Here is an 18,864-nt window from a genome sequence, read left to right on the forward strand (position 1 = left end):
GGATCACAGAGCCCCATTTGTTCCCCTGCGGCAGGACTGATCATGTTATGCGCAAGTGGGCAACTGAGGTTTACTCTTTCCCTGTTCATAGGCAGAGATGCCCTGTAGATGTGCAGATCTATGTGAGTGGGCCGTGTTACTACCCTGCACATGTGCTGGGCAGCCCACCCTTAAATAAGACAGTGGCTAGCAGATGCTATAAATCCCAGTGCTGACGGAGCTTCAGTGGGTGAGTGCAGCAGTGGAAATTTCACTATTAATGTGTGCGGTCAACATTCATTCATTCTCCAAATATTTATTGAGCATCTAATATAAACCAGACAATCTGCTTGAAATACACTGTTAACAAGACAAAGAAGCTCCTTAACCCAAGGAACTCACAGTCTAGCATAAAGGCAAATATTAATCAAATAATCCCACAAATAAATCATCATAGACCATGATAAACGCTGTTTATCGTAAAAAGTCATGACAAACTGTGAGAGGATATCACCTGGAGGCTTGATGTTCTCAGACAGTAGTAGGTGAGGTTTCTCCATGAAGAGACGTTTACGTTCTGAAGCATGAACAGGAGTCACCTAGGACAGGGGTAGGGGAAGGGGAAGGATGGCGTGGAGCTGTCCAAGCAGAGGAACAGCGTCTGCAAAGACCCCAGGGCGGGAGAGGGCACAGAGCACCTGAGGGCCTGAACTAGACCAGAGTGGCTGACAGCAGAGAACAAACAGGAGAGTGGCCCGAGATGAGAAGGGAGCAGGGTACGGACCTTGGCCTCTGAGGTTTTTAAGCAGGGGACTGACATGGTAATTTGTGTACTTCATGATCACTCAGCTGCTCTGTGGAGAATGAACTGGAGAGGGCCAGAGGGGAGCTGCAGAGGCCAACATGGGAGATAAATAGAAGAAAAAGAGAAAATGAGAGGGTGTGAGCAACCCCATGTTAGTTGGGAGGCAAACTGGCAGAGATTAAGGACTTAGGCTCGGACTCAAGCTACCCAGTTTGTGTCCTGGCTTTGTCACTTACTCTGTGATTGTGAGCAAATTACCTGAGCTCATCTATAAAACAGGGATAGTATCTGTCTACCTCCTAGATTGTGTAAGGATTAAATGACCAATACACCTCAAGAACTTAGAGTGGTATCTGGCACACAGGAACGTGCTGGGGCTCAAGGCCACACAGCTACTACCTAGAAACAGAGAAATACTGGACTGCTCTGATTAAAGCTGGGGGTGGGCGGGCCGGGCCCCAAGCCTCGTCCACTTGTCCACCCCTAACCACCACCTTGTCCTAGTCCCACCCATGCAGCCCTAAATGCCTGGGACTTCACAGACTCCCTCTCTGCCAAAGAAGGTTGACCTCAGAGTGGCCTGTTGGAAGCCTGTCTCCTGGGCACTGTGTGAAGAAATGGGGTGATGGCCGCTGACCTGTTTAAGCATTCCAGCACACAGGGCCACTCTCAACTTTATAACATAACTAGACTAGAACCTCAGAAGGCTTTTGCTTCCCATACTTCATCTACCAAAAGGAAAAAAAAGTCTAAACACTCTTCTGCTTGCTGACGTATATATAAACTGTTTTATTTTTTAAATAACAATGAAGGGGAAAAAGGCCACAAAACAGACAAAAACAGCCTCGAAGAACTCGAAGGACATGTAGATCTCAGAAGGGTACGGTTAACAGAAATGCCTTTGAAGGAACTCCTGAGAAGTTTATGGTGGCCCTCACTACCTGCCTGCTTTATTATTCACTCTGTCTCTCTTCTCTGCCCCTCCTAAGCCATGGTTGTGACCCGGTTTCGAGCAGAGACTTAGTCAACTCTGGGCTGTAACCTCCTAGAGATCTGCTTGGGGACAAGGAAGCCCATGGATCAACCACAGGCCCCAGTCCAGGAGCGGCCCCGAGACCTCACGGCCTGTGACTGGTCAGGGTCACTGGGGGGTGAAGACAGGGTCTATGAACCCACAACCCAGCCAGCTGTTCCAGAATTAGGTCACAATGAGAGATACTTGGACTACCTGTGTGCCAAACACCTGTTCTCAGCCATTCCTAACATTCCTGACCAGATGTAGCCTCCTGGTGATTCTGGTTTACACAGATGGGACTATGGGATCATAAGGGCAAAAAGGCCTCATGTATCTGAAGACAGGATAGCTGATAAACCCAGAACTACCCCAGGACAAATGAGAGCTCTCACCAGCCCAAAGAAAGCATCCAAAGGTCAAAAAAGCTGGGAAGACTTGGGCAGAGGAGGCCCTCTCCAGACAAGGTGGGCTGCTGGACAGCACAGATATACACAGACGGAATGAGAAACTGACAGGTGCGCTAAGATTGCACAGACAAGTGTTCACTGAGAGCAGGTATAAGAGAAGGAAAACTTGCAATCAGCCAGTTGTCCCCAGCAGCCCCGGGGAAAGCACGTAACTTCTGTTCCAGAGAGTGCAGAGCTGGTGGAGCTGTTCTTCAAGGCAGCGCAGCCTTCTCCACCTCACCTCAGTCAGCCAAGGCCAAGTTAGTGGCCTGCAGTCGCTCCATCTCCTGGCAGATGCTCTGCTCCACTGTATCACATGCAGCTAGGAACGCCTACAAGGTAAATGCAGAGCAGTAAGGGCCCACTCGGGGCCAGGCACCCCTGCCAGCCCCACCTGCAAAAGGCTCTTTGCCCAGCCACTCTGGGGAACCCCTGGGCGACTGACTCAGGCTGAAACAGGTGTGCAGGGATGGAGATGGCCTGGGCTCCAGAGGAAGGAGGGGGAGGTAGAGGAAGCACAGGACCAGGGCTTCTGACAGTGCTCTATGCCAACAACCCCCAAAGGGTGCTGAGGACAGGAAGCCAGGCCACTGCAACTGCACGATTTCAGGGGGTCCTGTCCATCGGATCAGTATAACATGTCAGCCCTATCTGCTCTCCAGCCATCTTCCTTCTCAATTAGTTTAAATCCAAATTTAATTACAGGGACATGAAAGGAGCTCTTCTCTTAGGTTCTGGGTTCATGCTGAGATGTAACAACCAAAGAGAGGCCACACCACACTTGTACTCTACCCTACTTTGAACAGATACATGCACCAACACATTACACTTTGTGATGCCCTACCACACAATTCACCTGAATCTTCTTCACCAAACCCTTCCTTTTCATTCGACTGTCTTTGAAATTTTCTGGCAGAACCTATGGAAGAATAAGTTGACGTATAAATAATCCTCAGTGAAAATGACATAACACGTCAGAAATACCTACAGTATACCGAACAGGCCACAGGTCACTAATGTGAATGACATGCATTTTCAGGAATCACTTCCCTGGATCTGTACCCTACATGGCCCTTCCCATGGCTCTCACCCCTATACAAGCTCCCTTTGTTCTTGGTGTTGGGGCCATAGATCTATAACGTGGACTTTGTCCTCTCACTGTTTCCTGTACATGGATACCGTGCCCTGGCTGGACCATGAGCTCAGGGTGGCAGGAAAAGCACAGTGCTTTTTTGCTTCTTCTTTACCACCTCCCCCCAAGAATCCCAAGCAGAGTAGTTTAGGCTAGAGATATCATTACTGTGTCATCTCTAAGAGGGAGCGTGGCATCGATGATTCCCAACAGCCTCACAGGAGCTGGGTCTGACTGAATTCTGTACAGTTAATGAGCTCAGTGAAATGTCAGACACATGTGTTACGAAAGTTAGGCCCTGTGTTTCTCTAACCATGAGATCATGGACCATCCCAGCTTCCTGAGGATTAGATGCTACTGGCATACATAAATAAAAATAACAGGGACTTCCCTGGCAGTCCAGTGGTTAAGATTCTGCACTCCCAATGCAGGGGCATGGGTTCAATCCCTGATCGGGGAACTAAGATCCCACATGCCGTGGCCAAAATAAATAAATAAATACATAAATAATATGACAAAAGCCCTATGTTGGTGGGACAGGATAAATCAGGAACCATCTTACCTTTCTGTGTATTCACCAAAGACCTAGCAGTGTCTGGTACGCAATAGGTGCTCAATACCCTCAGGCAGTGAGTGCGATACTGAAAGAGTGAAACTGACTGAAAAATAGTCAAAGGAAACTAGTTCTTCTCAGCTGAATATTTACTTACTAGTGTGTCAATCTCTTCCAAGATCTTCATAAACTGCCCGACTGTGGCTATTACTCTCCTGTCGAGTTTGCAGAGAGCTTCAGCTTGCAAATCCTTGGCCAGAAAACCCTGTGGAGGAATGATGCATTATTGCAAAGGTTCCTTGAGGCTGATGGAAAACTCCAAGCCAAGGCACTGATGAAGCAGCCACACCCTGAGTCCACATTCCCCAACAGGCTGGGCCAGACCTCAGGCCTGCAACTTCACCTCTTAGGAAAAACAGAAAAGCTGGCCCTGGGCCACCCCAAGCACTGTAGTAGGCTGCAGGCCATTACATGGTCTATCTTACACGGTCTACTGGGGTCACAAATGCCTGTGGAGGCCTGGCTCTGGTGAAGCCCCCAGTCACTAGTGTATACCTGCACACGGGAAGCAGACATTAAGAGCACAGGGTTTAGAGTTTGATAGACTGGCTTGTGACCTTGAGCAAGTTCTTTACCTATCTGTGCCTCGGTGTTCTCATCTTTAAAATGGAGATCATGATACCCACACCCCAGAGGGTTACCATGAGGATAAAGAGAAATAATATAGACCTTTAATAGAATTCCTGACACAGATGTATGTATGCTAACAAATGGCAGCACTTACATTATTTTTATTAAATTGTCTCTCTGTTTATTCACAATGCTTGGCCTAATGACCAGTTAGCTGGTGACAACAGGTGGACAGCAGGTATCTCTGAGGAAATAAAAGCCATAGGCTACAGATGCAGATTTGACAACATGTAGTATATATTAGCTGGTAATTCCAACTTAAAGAATTTATCCTACCAAAATAATCGGAAATGGTCAAAAAAGATTTATGTCCGAGGACGTTCAAAGAAGCATTATGGCTTCAAGATGGCGGAGGAGTAAGACGTGGAGATCACAAATACATCAGAAATACATCTACATGTGGAACAACTCCTACAGAACACCTACTGAACGCTGGCAGAAGACCTCAGACTTCCCAAAAGGCAAGAAACTCCCCACGTACCTGGGTAGGGCAAAAGAAAAAAGAAAAAACAGAGACAAAAGAATAGGGACGGGACCTGCACCAGTGGGAGAGAGCTGTGAAGGAGGAAAGGTTTCCACACACTAGGAAGCCCCTTCACTGGCGGAGATGGGGGATGGTGGGGAGGGGAAGCTTCAGAGCCACGGAGGAGAGCACAGCAACAGGGGTGCAGAGGGCAAAGCGGAGAGATTTCTGCATAGAGGATCAGTGCTGACCAGCACTCACCAGCCCGAGAGGCTTGTCTGCTCACCCTCCAGGGTGGGCAGAGGCTGGGAGCTGAGGCTTGGGCTTCGGAGGTCAGATCCCAGGGAGAGGACTGGGGTTGGCTGCGTGAACACAGCCTGAAGGGGGCTAGTGCGCCCCAGCTAGCCGGGAGGGAGTCCGGGAAAAGTCTGGACATGCCTAAGAGTAAGGAGACCGTTGTTTCGGGGGTGCGCAAGGAGAGGGGATTCAGAGCACCGCGTAAACGAGCTCCAGAGACAGGCGTGAGCCGCGGCTATCAGCGCGCACCCCAGAGATGGGCATGAAACGCTAAAGCTACTGCTGCAGCCACCAAGAAGCCTGTGTGCAAGCACAGGTCACTATCCACACCTCCCTTCCGGGGAGCCTGTGCCACCCGCCACTGCCAGGGTCCCGGGATCCAGGGACAACTTCCCCGGGAGAACGCACAGCGTGCCTCAGGCTGGTGCAACATCACTCTGGCCTCTGACGCTGCAGGCTCGCCCTGCATCCGTACCCCTCCCTCCCCCCGGCCTGAGTGAGCCAGAGCCCACTAATCAGCTTCTCCTTTAACCCCGTCCTGTCTGAGCGAAGAACAGACGCCCTCCAGCGACCTACACGCAGAGGCGGGGCCAAATCCAAAGCTGAACCCCAGGAGCTGTGAGAACAAAGAAGAGAAAGGGAAATCTCTCCCAGCAGCCTCAGGAGCAGTGGACTAAATCTCCACAATCAACCTCATGACCCTGCATCTGTGGAATACCTGAATAGACAACGAATCATCCCAAAATTGAGGCGGTCGACTTTGGGAGCAACTGTAGACTTGGGGTTTGCTGTCTGCATTTAATTTGTTCCTGGTTTTATGTTTATCTTAGTTTAGTATTTAGAGTTTATTATCATTGGTAGATTTGTTTATTGATTTGGTTGCTTTCTTCTTCCTTTTTTTTTTCTTTTTTTAAAATATATAGATACATATTTTTTTCCCTTTTTCTCTTTTTGTGAGTGTGTATGTGTATGCTTCTGTGTGTGATTTTGTCTGTATAGCTTTGCTTTTACCATTTGTCCTAGGGTTCTAGCTGTCCATTTTTTTTTTTTTTTGTATAGTTTTTAGTGCTTGTTATCACTGGTGGATTTGTTTTTTGGTTTGGTTGCTCTCTTCTTTCTTTCTTTCCTTCTTTCTTTTCTCTTATTTTTTTTTTACTACTTTCTAATTTTTAATAATTATTTTTTATTTTAATAACTTTCTTTTCTTTCCTTCCTTTCTTTCTTTTTTTCTCCCTTTTCTTCTGAGCCATGTGGCTGACAGGGTCTTGGTGCTCCGGTCGGATGTCAGGCCTCTGCCTCTGAGGTGGGAGAGCCAAGTTCAGGACACTGGTGCACCAGAGACCTCCCGGCTCCTTGTAATATCAAATGGTGAAAGCTTTCCCAGAGATCTCCATCTCAACACTAAGACCCAACTCCGCTCAATGACCAGCAAGCTACAGTGCTGAACACGCTATGCCAAACAACTAGCAAGACAGGAACACAACCCCATCTATTAGCAGAGAGTCTGCATAAAATCATAATAAGGTCACAGACACCCCAAAACACGGTCTTGCCCACCAGAAAGGCAAGATCCAGCCTCGTCCACTAGAACACAGGCACTAGTCCCTTCCACCAGGAAGCCCACACAACCCACTGAACCAACCTTAGCCACTGGGGGCAGACACCAAAAACAGCGGGAACTATGAACCTGAAGCCTGCAAAAAGGAGACCCCAAACACAGTAAGTTAAGCAAAATGAGAAGACAAAGAAACACACAGCAGATGAAGGAGCAAGGTAAAAACCCATCAGACCAAACAAATGAAGAGGAAATAGGCAGTCTACCTGAAAAAGAATTCAGAGAAATGATAGTAAAGATGATCCAAAATCTTGGGAATAGGATGGAGAAAATACAAGAAACGTTTAACAAGGACTAGAAGACCTAAACAGCAAACAAACAATGATGAACAACACAATAAATGAAATTTAAGATTCTCCAGAAGGAATCAATAGCAGAATAACTGAGGCAGAAGAATGGATAAGTGACCTGGAAGATAAAATAGTGGAAATAACTACCTCAGAGCAGAATAAAGAAAAAAGAATGAAAAGAATTGAGGACAGGGCTTCCCTGGTGGCACAGTGGTTGAGAGTCCGCCTGCCGATGCAGCGGGCACTGGTTTGTGCCCCGGTCTGGGAAGACCCCACGTGCCACGGAGCGGCTGGGCCTGTGAGCCATGGCTGCTAAGCCTGCGCGAACGGAGCATGTGCTCCGCAACGGGAGAAGCCACAACAGTGAGAGGGGCCCGCGTACCACAAAAAAGAAAGGAAAAAAAAGAACTGAGGACAGGCTTAGAGACCTCTGGGACAATATTAAATGCACCAACAGGGCTTCCCTGATGGCGCAGTGGTTAAGAATCTGCCTGCCAGTGCAGGGGTCATGGGTTCGAGCCCTAGTTGGGGAAGATCCCACATGCCATGGAGCAACTATGCCTGTGTGCCACAACTACTGAGCCTGTGCTCTAGAGCCCACAAGCCACGACTGCTGAGCCTGTGTGCCACAACTACTGAAGCCCGTGCGCCTAGAGGCAGTGCTCTGCAGCAAGAGAAGCCACTGCCATAAGAAGCCTACGCACTGCAACGAAGAGTAGCTCCCGCTCGCAGCAACTAGAGAAAGCCCGCACACGGCAACGAACACACAACACAGCCAAACATAAAAAAATAATTAAAAAAAAAAACGCACCAACATTCGAATTATAGGGGTCCCAGAAGAAGAAGAGAAAAAGAAAGGGACTGAAAAAATATTTGAAGAGATTATAGTTGAAAACTTCCCTAATACGGGAAAGGAAATAGTCAAGTCCTGGAAGTGCAAAGAGTCCCATACAGAATAAACCCAAGGAGAAACATGCCAAGACACACATTAATCAAACTACCAAAATTAAACACAAAGGAAAACTATTAAAAGCAGGGAAAAACAACAAATAACATACAAGGGAATCCCCATAAGGTTAACAGCTGATCTTTCAGCAGAAACTCTGCAAACTAGAAGGGAATGGCAGGACATATTTAAAGTAATGAAAGGGAAAAACCTACAACCAAGATTGCTCTACCCAGGAAGGATCTCATTCAGATTTGATGGAGAAATTAAAACCTTTACAGACAAGCAAAAGCTGAGAGAGTTCAGCACCACCAAACCAGCTTTACAACAAATGCTAAAGGAACTTCTCTAGAAAAGAAACACAAGAGAAGGAAAAGACCTATAATAACGAACCCAAAACAATTAAGAAAATGGTAATAGGAACAAACATATCGATAATTACCTTAAATGTAAATGGATTAAATGCTCCAACCAAAAGACACAGACTGGCTGAATGGATACAAAAACAAGACCCATATATATGCTGTCTACAAGAGACCCACTTCAGACCTACAGACACATACAGACTGAAAGTGAGGGTATGGAAAATGATATTCCATGCAAATGAAAATCAAAAGAAAGCTGGAGTAGCAAGTCTCATATCAGATAAAACAGACGTTAAAATAAAAACTATTATAAGAGACAAGGACACTACATAATGATCAAGGGATCAATCCAAAAAGAAGATATAACAATTGTAAATATTTATGCACCCAACATAGGAGCACCTCAGTACATAAGGCAAATGCTAACAGCCATAAAAGGGGAAATTGACAGCAACACAATCACAGTAGGGGACTTTAACACCACACTTACACAAATGGACAGATCATCCAAACAGAAAACAAATAAGGAAACACAAGCTTTAGATGATACATTAAACAAGATGGACTTAATTGATATTTATAGGACATTCCATCCAAAAACAAAAGAATACACTTTCTTCTCAAGTGCTCATGGAACATTCTCCAGGATAGATCATATCTTGGGTCACAAATCAAGCCTTGGTAAATTTAAGAAAATTGAAATCATATCAAGTGTCTTTTCCAACCACAAAGCTATGAGACTAGATAACAATTACAGGGAAAAAAATCTGTAAAAAATACAAGCATATGGAGACTAAACAATACACTACTTAATAACCAAGAGATCACTGAAGAAATCAACGAGGAAATCAAAAAATACCTAGAAACAAATGACAATGAAAACACGACTATCCCAAACCTATGGAATGCAGCAAAAGCAGTTCTAAGAGGGAAGTTTACAGCAATACAATCCTACCTCAAGAAAAAAGAAACATCTCAAATAAACAACCTAACCTTACACCTAAAGTAATTAGAGAAAGAAGAACGAAAAAACTCCCAAAGTTAGCAGAAGGAAAGAAATCATAAAGATCACAACAGAAATAAATGAAAAAGAAATGAAGGAAACAATGGCAAACATCAATAAAACTAAAGGCTGGTTGTTTGAGAAGATAAATAAAATTGATAAACCATTAGCCAGACTCAACAAGAACAAAAGGGAGAAGACTCAAATCAATAGAATTAGAAATGAAAAGGGAGAAGTAACAACTGACACTGCAGAAATACAAAGGATCATGAGAGATTACTACAAGCAACTCTATGCCAATAAAATGGACAACCTGGAAGAAATGGACAAATTCTTAGAAAAGCACAACCTTCTGAGACTGATCCAGGAAGAAATAGAAAATATAAACAGAACATTCACAAGCACTGAAATTGAGACTGTGATTAAAAATCTTCCAACAAACAAAAGCCCAGGACCAGATGGCTTCACAGGCGAATTCTATCAAACATTTAGAGAAAAGCTAACACCTGTGCTTCTCAAACTCTTCCAAAATATAGCAGAGGGAGGAACACTCCAAAACTCATTCTACGAGGCCCCCATCACCCTGATACCAAAATGAGACAAAGATGTCACAAAGAAAGAAAACTACAGGCCAATATCACTGATGAACATAGATGCAAAAATCCTCAACAAAATACTAGCAAACAAAATCCAATAACACATTAAAAGGATCATACACCATGATCAAGTGGGGTTTATCCCAGGAATGCAAGGATTCTTCAATATACACAAATCAATTAATGTGATATACCATATTAACAAATTGAAGGATAAAAACCATATGATCATCTCAATAGATGAAGAAAAAGCTTTTGACAGACTTCAACACCCATTTATGATAAAAACTCTCCAGAAAGAAGGCATAGAGGGAACTTACCTCAACATAATAAAGGCCATATATGACAAACCCACAACCAACATCTTTCTCAATGGTGAAAAACTGAAACCATTTCCGCTAAGATCAGGAACAAGACAAGGTTGCCCACTCTCACCACCTTTCTTCAACATAATTTTGGAAGTTTTAGCCACAGTAATGAGAGAAGAAAAGGAAATAAAAGGAATCCAAATTGCAAAGGAAGAAGTAAAGCTGTCACTGTTTGGAGATGACATGATACCGTACGTAGAAAATCCTAAAGATGCTACCAGAAAACTGCTAGAGATAATCAATGAATTTGGTAAAGTAGCAGGATACAAAATTAATGCACAGAAATCTCTAGCATTCCTACACACTAATGATGAAAAATGTGAAAGAGAAATTAAGGAAAAACGCCCATTTACCATTGCACCAAAAAGAATAAAATACCTAAGAATAAACCTACCTAAGGAGACAAAAGACCTGTATGCAGAAAACTATAAGACACTGATGAAATAAATTAGAGATGATACGAAGAGATGGAGAGATATACCATGTTCTTGGATTGGAAGAATCAATATTGTGAAAATGACTATACTACCCAAAGCAATCTACAGATTCAACGCAATCCCTATCAAACTACCAATGGCACTTTTCACAGAACTAGAACAAAAAGTTTCACAATTTGTATGGAAACACAAAAGACCCCGAATAGCCAAAGCAATCTTGAGAAAGAAAAACGGAGCTGGAGGAATCAGGCTCCCTGGCTTCAGACTATACTACAAAGCTACAGTAATCAAGACGGTATGGTACTGGCACAAAAACAGAAATACAGATCAATGGAACAGGATAGAAAGCCCAGAGATAAACCCATGCACGTATGGTTACCTTATCTTTGATAAAGGAGGCAAGAATATACAATGGAGAAAAGACAGCCTCTTTGATAAGTGGTGCTGGGAAAACTGGACAGGTACATGTAAAAGAATGAAATTAGAACACTCCCTAACACCATACACAAAAATAAACTCAAATGGATTAAAGACCTAAATGTAAGGCCAGACACTATCAAACTCTTAGAGGGAAACATAGGCAGAACACTCTATGATATAAATCACAGCAAGATCCTTTTTGACCCACCTCCTAGCGAAATGGAAATAAAAACAAAAATAAACAAAGGGGACCTAATGAAACTTAAAAGCTTTTGCACAGCAAAGGAAACCATAAACAAGACGAAAAGACAACCCTCAGAATGGGAGAAAATATTTGCAAATGAAGCAACTGACAAAGGATTGATCCCCAAAATTTACAAGCAGCTCATGTAGCTCAATATCAAAAAAACAACCCAATCCAAAAGTGGGCAGAAGACCTAAATAGACATTTCTCCAAAGAAGATATACAGATTGCCAACAAACACATGAAAGGATGCTCAACATCACTAATCATTAGAGAAATGCAAATCAAAACTACAATGAGGGGGCTTCCCTGGTGGTGCAGTGGTTGAGAGGCCGCCTGCCGATGCAGGGGACGCGGGTTCGTGACCTGGTCCGGGAAGATCCCACATGCTGCGGAGTGGCTGGGCCAGTGAGCCATGGCCGCTAAGCCTGCGTGTCCAGAGGCTGTGCTCCGCAACGGGAGAGGCCACAACAGTGAGAGGCCCTCGTACTGCAAAAAAAAAAAAAAAAAAATCTACAAACAATAAATGCTGGAGAGGGTGTGGAGAAAAGGGAACCCTCTTGCACTGTTGGTGGGAAGGTAAATTGATAGTGCCACTATGGAGAACAGTATGGAGGTTCCTTAAAAAACTAAAAATAGAACTACCATAGGAGCCAGTAATCCCACTACTGGGCATGTACCCTGAGAAAACCAGAATTCAAAAAGAGTCATATACCACAATATTTACTGCAGCTCTATTTACAATAGCCAGGACATGGAAGCAACCTAAGTGTCCATCGACAGATGAATGGATAAAGAAGATGTGGCACATATATACAATGGAATATTACTCAGCCATAAAAAGTAAATAAATCGAGTTATTTGTAGTGAGTTGGATGGACCTAGAGTCTGTCATACAGAGTGAAGTCAGAATGAGAAAAAGAAATACCATATGCTAAAACATATACATATATGGAATCTAAAAAAAAAAAAAAGATGGCTCTGAAGAACCTAGGGGCAGGACAGGAATAAAGATGCAAATGTACAGAATGGACTTGAGGACATGGGGAAGGGGAAGGGGAAGCTGGGACGAAGTGGCATGGACTTATATATACTACCAAGTGTAAAATAGATAGCTAGTGGGAAGCAGCCGCATAGCACAGGGAGATCAGCTCGGTGCTTTGTGACCACCCAGAGGGGTGGGGTAGGGAAGGTGGGAGGGAGACAGAGGAGGGAGGAGATACGGGGATATGGGTATATGTATAGCTTATTCACTTTGTTATAAAGCAGAAACTAGCACACCACTGTAAAGCAATTATACTCCAATAAAGATGTTAAAAAAAAAAGGAAGCACTATACATAATGGTAAAATAACATTAGGTGATGAATAATAGAGAATTGGTTAGGTAAACCATGATCCATTCATATGATGAAATAAATACTATGGAAGTTTTGAAAAGTATGACCTTTTTTTTTTCAGTCAAAACATTTTTTCTTTATTTAGGTATAGTTGATTTACAATACTGTGTTCGTTTCAGGTATACAGCAAAGTGATTTGGTTACATATGATCATTTTTAATGACATGGGAAAATGTTCAATTTTTTAAACCAATAAAGGAACAATTTACAAACAAAGTGTACCTAACATTATACCAATTTTTTTAAGATGAAAAAATAGATTCCAGTTTTTAGTAATGATTATCTTTGAGTTGGGGGTCTTACAGGTAATTATTATTTTTCATATTAGTGCCCATGTTTTCTTAAAAGCTATGTACAATCAGCATGTATTACTTTTGTAATTAAAACACAAACATACATCTATAAATGTTATAAAATGAAGGGATCATAAATAAGTATGTGCTTTGGGGCTGTTCCTCATCCTTATTTGGTTTCAGTATTCCACCTCTAATACTATAAGGAATTGAATAGGATGACCCCTATGCCCACCCCAAGATCATGGTCAACTTGGACCTGCTATGAATCCACACAATGTTCTTTGCCTTGCCAAATACATTATAGCTGACTAGACTGAGAGAAGCTACTTATTCTATTTTAGACACATGATCCTAGCACAGCAGGTGTTCTCCTAGGAGCACAAATGGATGCTGGCTGGGGTTTGGAAATAACAGTGTTGATAACACTTACAAAGCACTTAGTATATGTCAGGCTCAAATTATGTAATTTAATCCCCACAACAGCCCTAAGAGGGAGGTACCATCATTACTCCCTTTTTACAGATGAGGAACCTGAGACAAAGGCAAACTTGCCCACAGTAACAGAAAGGATAGAGCCAGGGTCTGAACCCAGGGAGTCTGACAACGAAGTCCGCCCTTGTAACCACATATTTGTATCTCCAGAGAATTCTCATAGAAGGCAGAACGACAAAGTCCACGGAGAGGGTTACCTGCTGGATTCCAGTAAGCTCTTTACTCAACTCTTCCAGTTGGTCAGCTATCTTCTCCACAGACTTCTCCAAATCTTTCAACTTCTTTATTTCAACTTCTTCCTCTGGACTGTTCTAAAATGTTTAAGAATAAAATGAAGTCAAGAATTTTTTTTCTGTCAGGAAAAAAAAATCTGACCACAATTGGGTTAAACCACTGACCTAGAAAAAATCGTCTTAACCCTGTTGCTTCTTAGAAGGCAAGCTGGAGGGTTATACATGAAGGTTTTCTATCTACAAAGACTCTAGACTAGATAGAGAGAAGGTATCAGGTACACATTCTGGCAAGAGAGCCCTGACGGCTTGGGTTCAGAGAACAAAGCTGATCCATGTGCCAGATTCAACCTCAGCCTGGGGCTGATTACCAACAGATTCCGGACTGAAGCCTGGAGTGTTAACAAGTTACAGTGAATGCCTGTGAGGAGTCCAGAACGGTGAGACAGGTGGAATTCTACCCTTCCTTTAAATGGAATTCCTGAGCTCTCTCATTCAATATGATGATGATGATGAATACTTTTACTGAGCATCCCCTGTATGCCAGGTTTCATCCTAAGCACTTCACCTGTATTACTGTTTAAGCCTTACCACAATCCAGTGAAGGAGGTACTGTTTCAGATGATGAAATTGAGGTTACTGTAAAGTAACTTAAGGTTACACAGCCCAAAATAGGTAGAAGAGACTTAAATTGGACTTGGCTCCACATACTCCAGGACAGCTCCAACTGAGGGTCCTAAAGCTTCTTCAAACTCAACCCTTGGGCTCTGCTCATTGCCCATCACCATTCTCCCTGACCCTTGAGCAAGAAATCTCTAGATTATTTCCCCTTTTCTCACCTTAATTGGTAGCCAGCAGCTTCCTGCTTTTACACTACCCTAAATTGTTCACATTCTTCTTTGTGGCCAAATCCTGAGTGCCAGTCTCCTGGCAGTTCCAAGTCTGGAGTAGACTTTCCGTGCCTCCACTTTGCTAATCTCTGCCCTCTCTCCGCTCTGAATCAGCCACCTCACTCGAAGTAAGGGAACTTCACAGGACCAACAATTCCACTGTGTCACAATGCAGGGCTGGCTATGGCCCTCTCTCATCACCCCAGGGCCTACTTTTCTCACCAACTGGCTTTTTCTCCATCACCTCTTTAGTCTGAACCTTTCTTTCCAGCCAAAGAGGGTTTATCCTTATGTGAGATTTTGGTAAAAAGAATGGTTAAAGGAAGAGAGGCTCCTGAAGTTTGCAGAGTACTTATTTTTAAAATCTACAGGTTTATTCTAACAAAACGCTCTCTTGTAAATCCCCCTCCAAGTGAGTAGGGACTGCCTCAGGCACTATTTTAACCAGACTGATTCCACCACCAACACAAAAGCCACATTACTGAGGCAGCATAACCACTCCTAATTCCCAGAGTGAAAGCCCTAAACAACAGGAGCTGGAGGGTGTGAGAACTGGTGACTCCAGGGAACAAAGAGACTACATTTGTTTAGAGAGCGCTACTTCACCAGTGCCAACCTTGGCTCCCCGACTTGGACTTCTAAACAGAAACATGCATAAAAGACCTTCGTCATTTGATTCTGAGGTATTCTGGTGGAAAAAGCAACTTACCTTTTTCCCAATTAACATGACCCGGCAACCATTTTGTATTCCAAGTGCTGACAATGGCGTCTCCATTTCTTTCAGAGATTTTCCTGAACAAAGAAGAAAGTGATGTCAGGTTGCAACAATTGCACAACAGTGAAAACAGATTTCAGCAAGGGTACAGGAAGTAGTGTGTTCACTAATAAGAAGAGGATGAATTGGTATAAGCTTTTTAGAAGGTTTCTTGACCCAGTAACTTCATTTTAGATATTTACCCTAACACATAACTGGACATGTGCCTGCACAATAACTGTCATACAATAACTATTATTCATAATAGTGAGAAACTGGAAAGAGCCCAAAATTCAGGAATAGGGGACTGATTAACTATACATCAGTACAACAGAAGACTTTGTAGGCATCAAAGCTCATTTTTTTCAGGAAACTTCAATGCCATAATACATGTTGATGACCCAGTGTTATAAGAAGATCACTAGAAATGATCCTAGTTTTGTCAACTAAAAAAAAAAGCCACAAATGAGAACCCACACTTTGGGATGCCAGGACAAACAAACAAAAAGAGGCTGGACGGAAATATATTGAATTGTTATGAGGGGTTTTATCCAGGAGAACATTTTCTTTTTTGTGCTTTCCTCTATTTTCAAACATGGATTTCTATTGCCTTTATAATTCTAAAATGAAACGTTTTTAAAAAGAAAAGACAAGGAGCTGTACTATGAAGTACAAATATAAATGCTTCCCATCACTAAATTTTTTATGACTGGCACCAAATGGGATACATTTAGCCTCATCAGATACCAGAATAATGGGTTCCCATGGGAATGGGAAGACCAGAGAATGGGGATGGGAGTGGGTGTGTCCTGGCAGAAATCAGCATCATCCACTGGGCCTGCCACATCCAGGCCCTGGTAAGTTTGTTCAATACCTTCTCTGTGCCAGCACTATGCCAAGCATTGGACACATAGCAGCATCTCTGCCCTTGTGGAGTTTGTTATTGTATTAGAGAAATCAGATGTTCAGTGACTATGAAGACAATTATTTAATAGGAATTTCAGTACAAGTTATGCAAAAGTGGTAGGGAGTGCCATCTGAACACAATGGGAAGAGGATCTAACTTGGCCAGGGAAGACTGCCCATGTGCTTCATCAAAAATGGTAATATTTCTGTCACCTTCATGTGACTTCAACTCTAATACCTGTTCAAATGTTTGCAAGTGTCCAGTGCATAGTAGGTCCTCAATACATATTTGTTGAAGTGATGAATAAATTAACAAGCAAATAAGAATTGTCCTAGTTTCGAAACTGAGAGTTTCTATTATTAAAGTTAAGCGGTTTTAAATAGGCCTTTTAGCAATGAGGGCTCAAAGCTGGAAGAGAAATACCTACCCTTAAATATGAGTTTCTGAAAAGGCAGCGGGACCCCTGTGGCCTCTTCAACAACCTGGGCCAGGTCTTGGACAATTGGTTCACTACAGCCTTCTTGCGGGATAACTTGAAGATCGTGCTTCTCATTGCCTGGGGAGAGAGAAAAGTGTTGAAGAAAACTCTTTCACACCAACCAATATAGGCTGACACTTTATTTACCCAGCCTTCAAGGCCTGCTCAAGGATTTTTGTTTCCTTTATTATAGTAACTAACAATATCAGTGATATCAGCTAACATTTTAAGCACTTAACATGCATAAGGGGCTGACTAGGCTCATTTCCTGCATGATCTTATTTAATTCTCAGAACAACCCCATGAAGTAGGTACTACCTATTATTCCCCATTTCACAGATAAGCAAACTATGAGTTCAGTCCAATTAAGACCTGCCTAATGAGACCCAACTCTAGAATTAGAACTTGACCTCAGATCTATCTGATTTCAAAGTCCGTGCTTTTCTTCACAAGCCATCTGCATCCTGTGGCCTGACTGTCCTCTACTCTGTGTTGTACTGGGCAAGGTACTATTTTTGTCTCCTTTGCTGTAATGGGCAAGGAAATGTTTTTCCTCCAGGTCTCTCCCACTGGGGACACCTCGGCACATACATGGTTGGTGCCCAGTGAACAGACGAATGAATAAACTCAAACAGCAGAAATTCCTTTTCGGAGCAGAGGTGCTAATTCTTTTCTGGGTATGTGGACAATAAGGAGGTAGCCTGTGCCGGTGCATCATGCCAAGCCTTAAGCCTACTCAACAGCCACATGTAGTGAGTGGGACAGGTGTTACCAACTCTGCTTCTATGTGAAGTAGAAACCAGCTGCCTAGAAAGGAGACATCCCAAGGTCACTTAAACCTGAATTATCTAGAATCCTGGTCACCAGATTCCGAGGCCCTGGGGTCTCCCCTAATTGGTCCTGAGGAAACCTCATGGACTCAGCTATCTGGAGAACTCGACACAGAACTTTGTCTAGTTCTGTGTCAACTCCAAAAGTAGGCAGACCCAAAGGGTGCCCAGAGTGTACGCTTGAACCCAGGGCTCACTCAAAAAGCAGACAAGAGTTCAGACTCTCGCACACACGTAGGTGTCCAGACACACAACAGTCATACACAACATGGCTAAAAAGAGCCAGGCACAAAGACCCACAATAACTACGCAGGCACACACTAACACATACAACCAGGACCACGATGTGAAGCACGGACATCGAGGATCTAACAAATGGCCTGAGACAAAACACACCAGCCACATGCAAAGGTGTGCTGAACAAAAGATCCGTACAAAAGCCGGCCCCACGGACACAAACCAGATCCCACGCTTCCGGACGCCAGAAGAACACAAGGACACACGCTTCGGGAGGGCACGTGGCCAAACCCACAGACCCCCGCCAGACTTTTCGCAGCCCGCGCTCACTGTGGGTGACGGTTACGCTGAGCCCGGCTGCCGCCATTTCCTCGCTCCGGGCCACCTCTTCACTTAGGGCCACCTCTTCGCTTCCGACCGCCTCTTCGCTCCGGGACCCCTCTTCGCTCCGGGTCACCTCTTCGCTCCGGGCCGAGCGAGGCCGTGCTTTCTTCTTCACCCGCGGCCTGCGAACGCAGGCGGCGGCGCCCCTGGTGGATCCGGCACGCCCTCTGGTCACACTCCGGACGGCTGATCGCTGGGAGGGAGGCGGACCGCGCTCGGCTGGGGGCACCGACTGGCGCGGCTCCCGGCCCAGCCGAGGGGCGCGCCGCCGGGGGCCCAGCCGCTCCCGGTCGCCTCGCGATCT

General features: G+C 44.1%; 1 protein-coding gene across 1 annotated transcript; it reads right to left on the reverse strand.

The window, feature by feature from the left end:
• Positions 1–291: 291 nt before the first annotated feature.
• Positions 292–18,662, reverse strand: BAG1 (BAG cochaperone 1). The gene is made up of 7 exons (XM_082841980.1): positions 18,507–18,662; positions 17,059–17,187; positions 15,680–15,762; positions 14,048–14,161; positions 4,088–4,195; positions 3,102–3,164; positions 292–2,577 (listed from the first exon to the last, which is right to left on the reverse strand). Exons 1-7 carry the CDS (start codon positions 18,541–18,543, stop codon positions 2,488–2,490), a joined length of 624 nt encoding a protein of 207 aa, XP_082698106.1. The 5' UTR covers positions 18,544–18,662; the 3' UTR covers positions 292–2,487.
• Between the last annotated feature and the right edge of the window lie 202 nt (positions 18,663–18,864).

Source organism: Leucopleurus acutus, assembly GCF_964270905.1.
Source record: "Leucopleurus acutus genome assembly, chromosome: 7".
Lineage (NCBI taxonomy): Eukaryota > Metazoa > Chordata > Mammalia > Artiodactyla > Delphinidae > Leucopleurus > Leucopleurus acutus.

What these genes read in the sequence shown, in the direction of transcription:
- BAG1 (XM_082841980.1), bottom strand. Translation starts at nt 18,543, where the DNA reads ATGGCGGCAGCCGGGCTCAGCGTAACCGTCACCCACA. An exon ending in CAGCGTAACCGTCACCCACA is followed by an intron (nt 17,188 to 18,506) that starts GTGAGCGCGGGC and finishes CTCTCTCCCCAG; the next exon opens with GCAATGAGAAGCACGATCTT. An exon ending in TGGAAGAGATTGACACACTA is followed by an intron (nt 3,165 to 4,087) that starts GTAAGTAAATAT and finishes ATTCTTCCATAG; the next exon opens with GTTCTGCCAGAAAATTTCAA.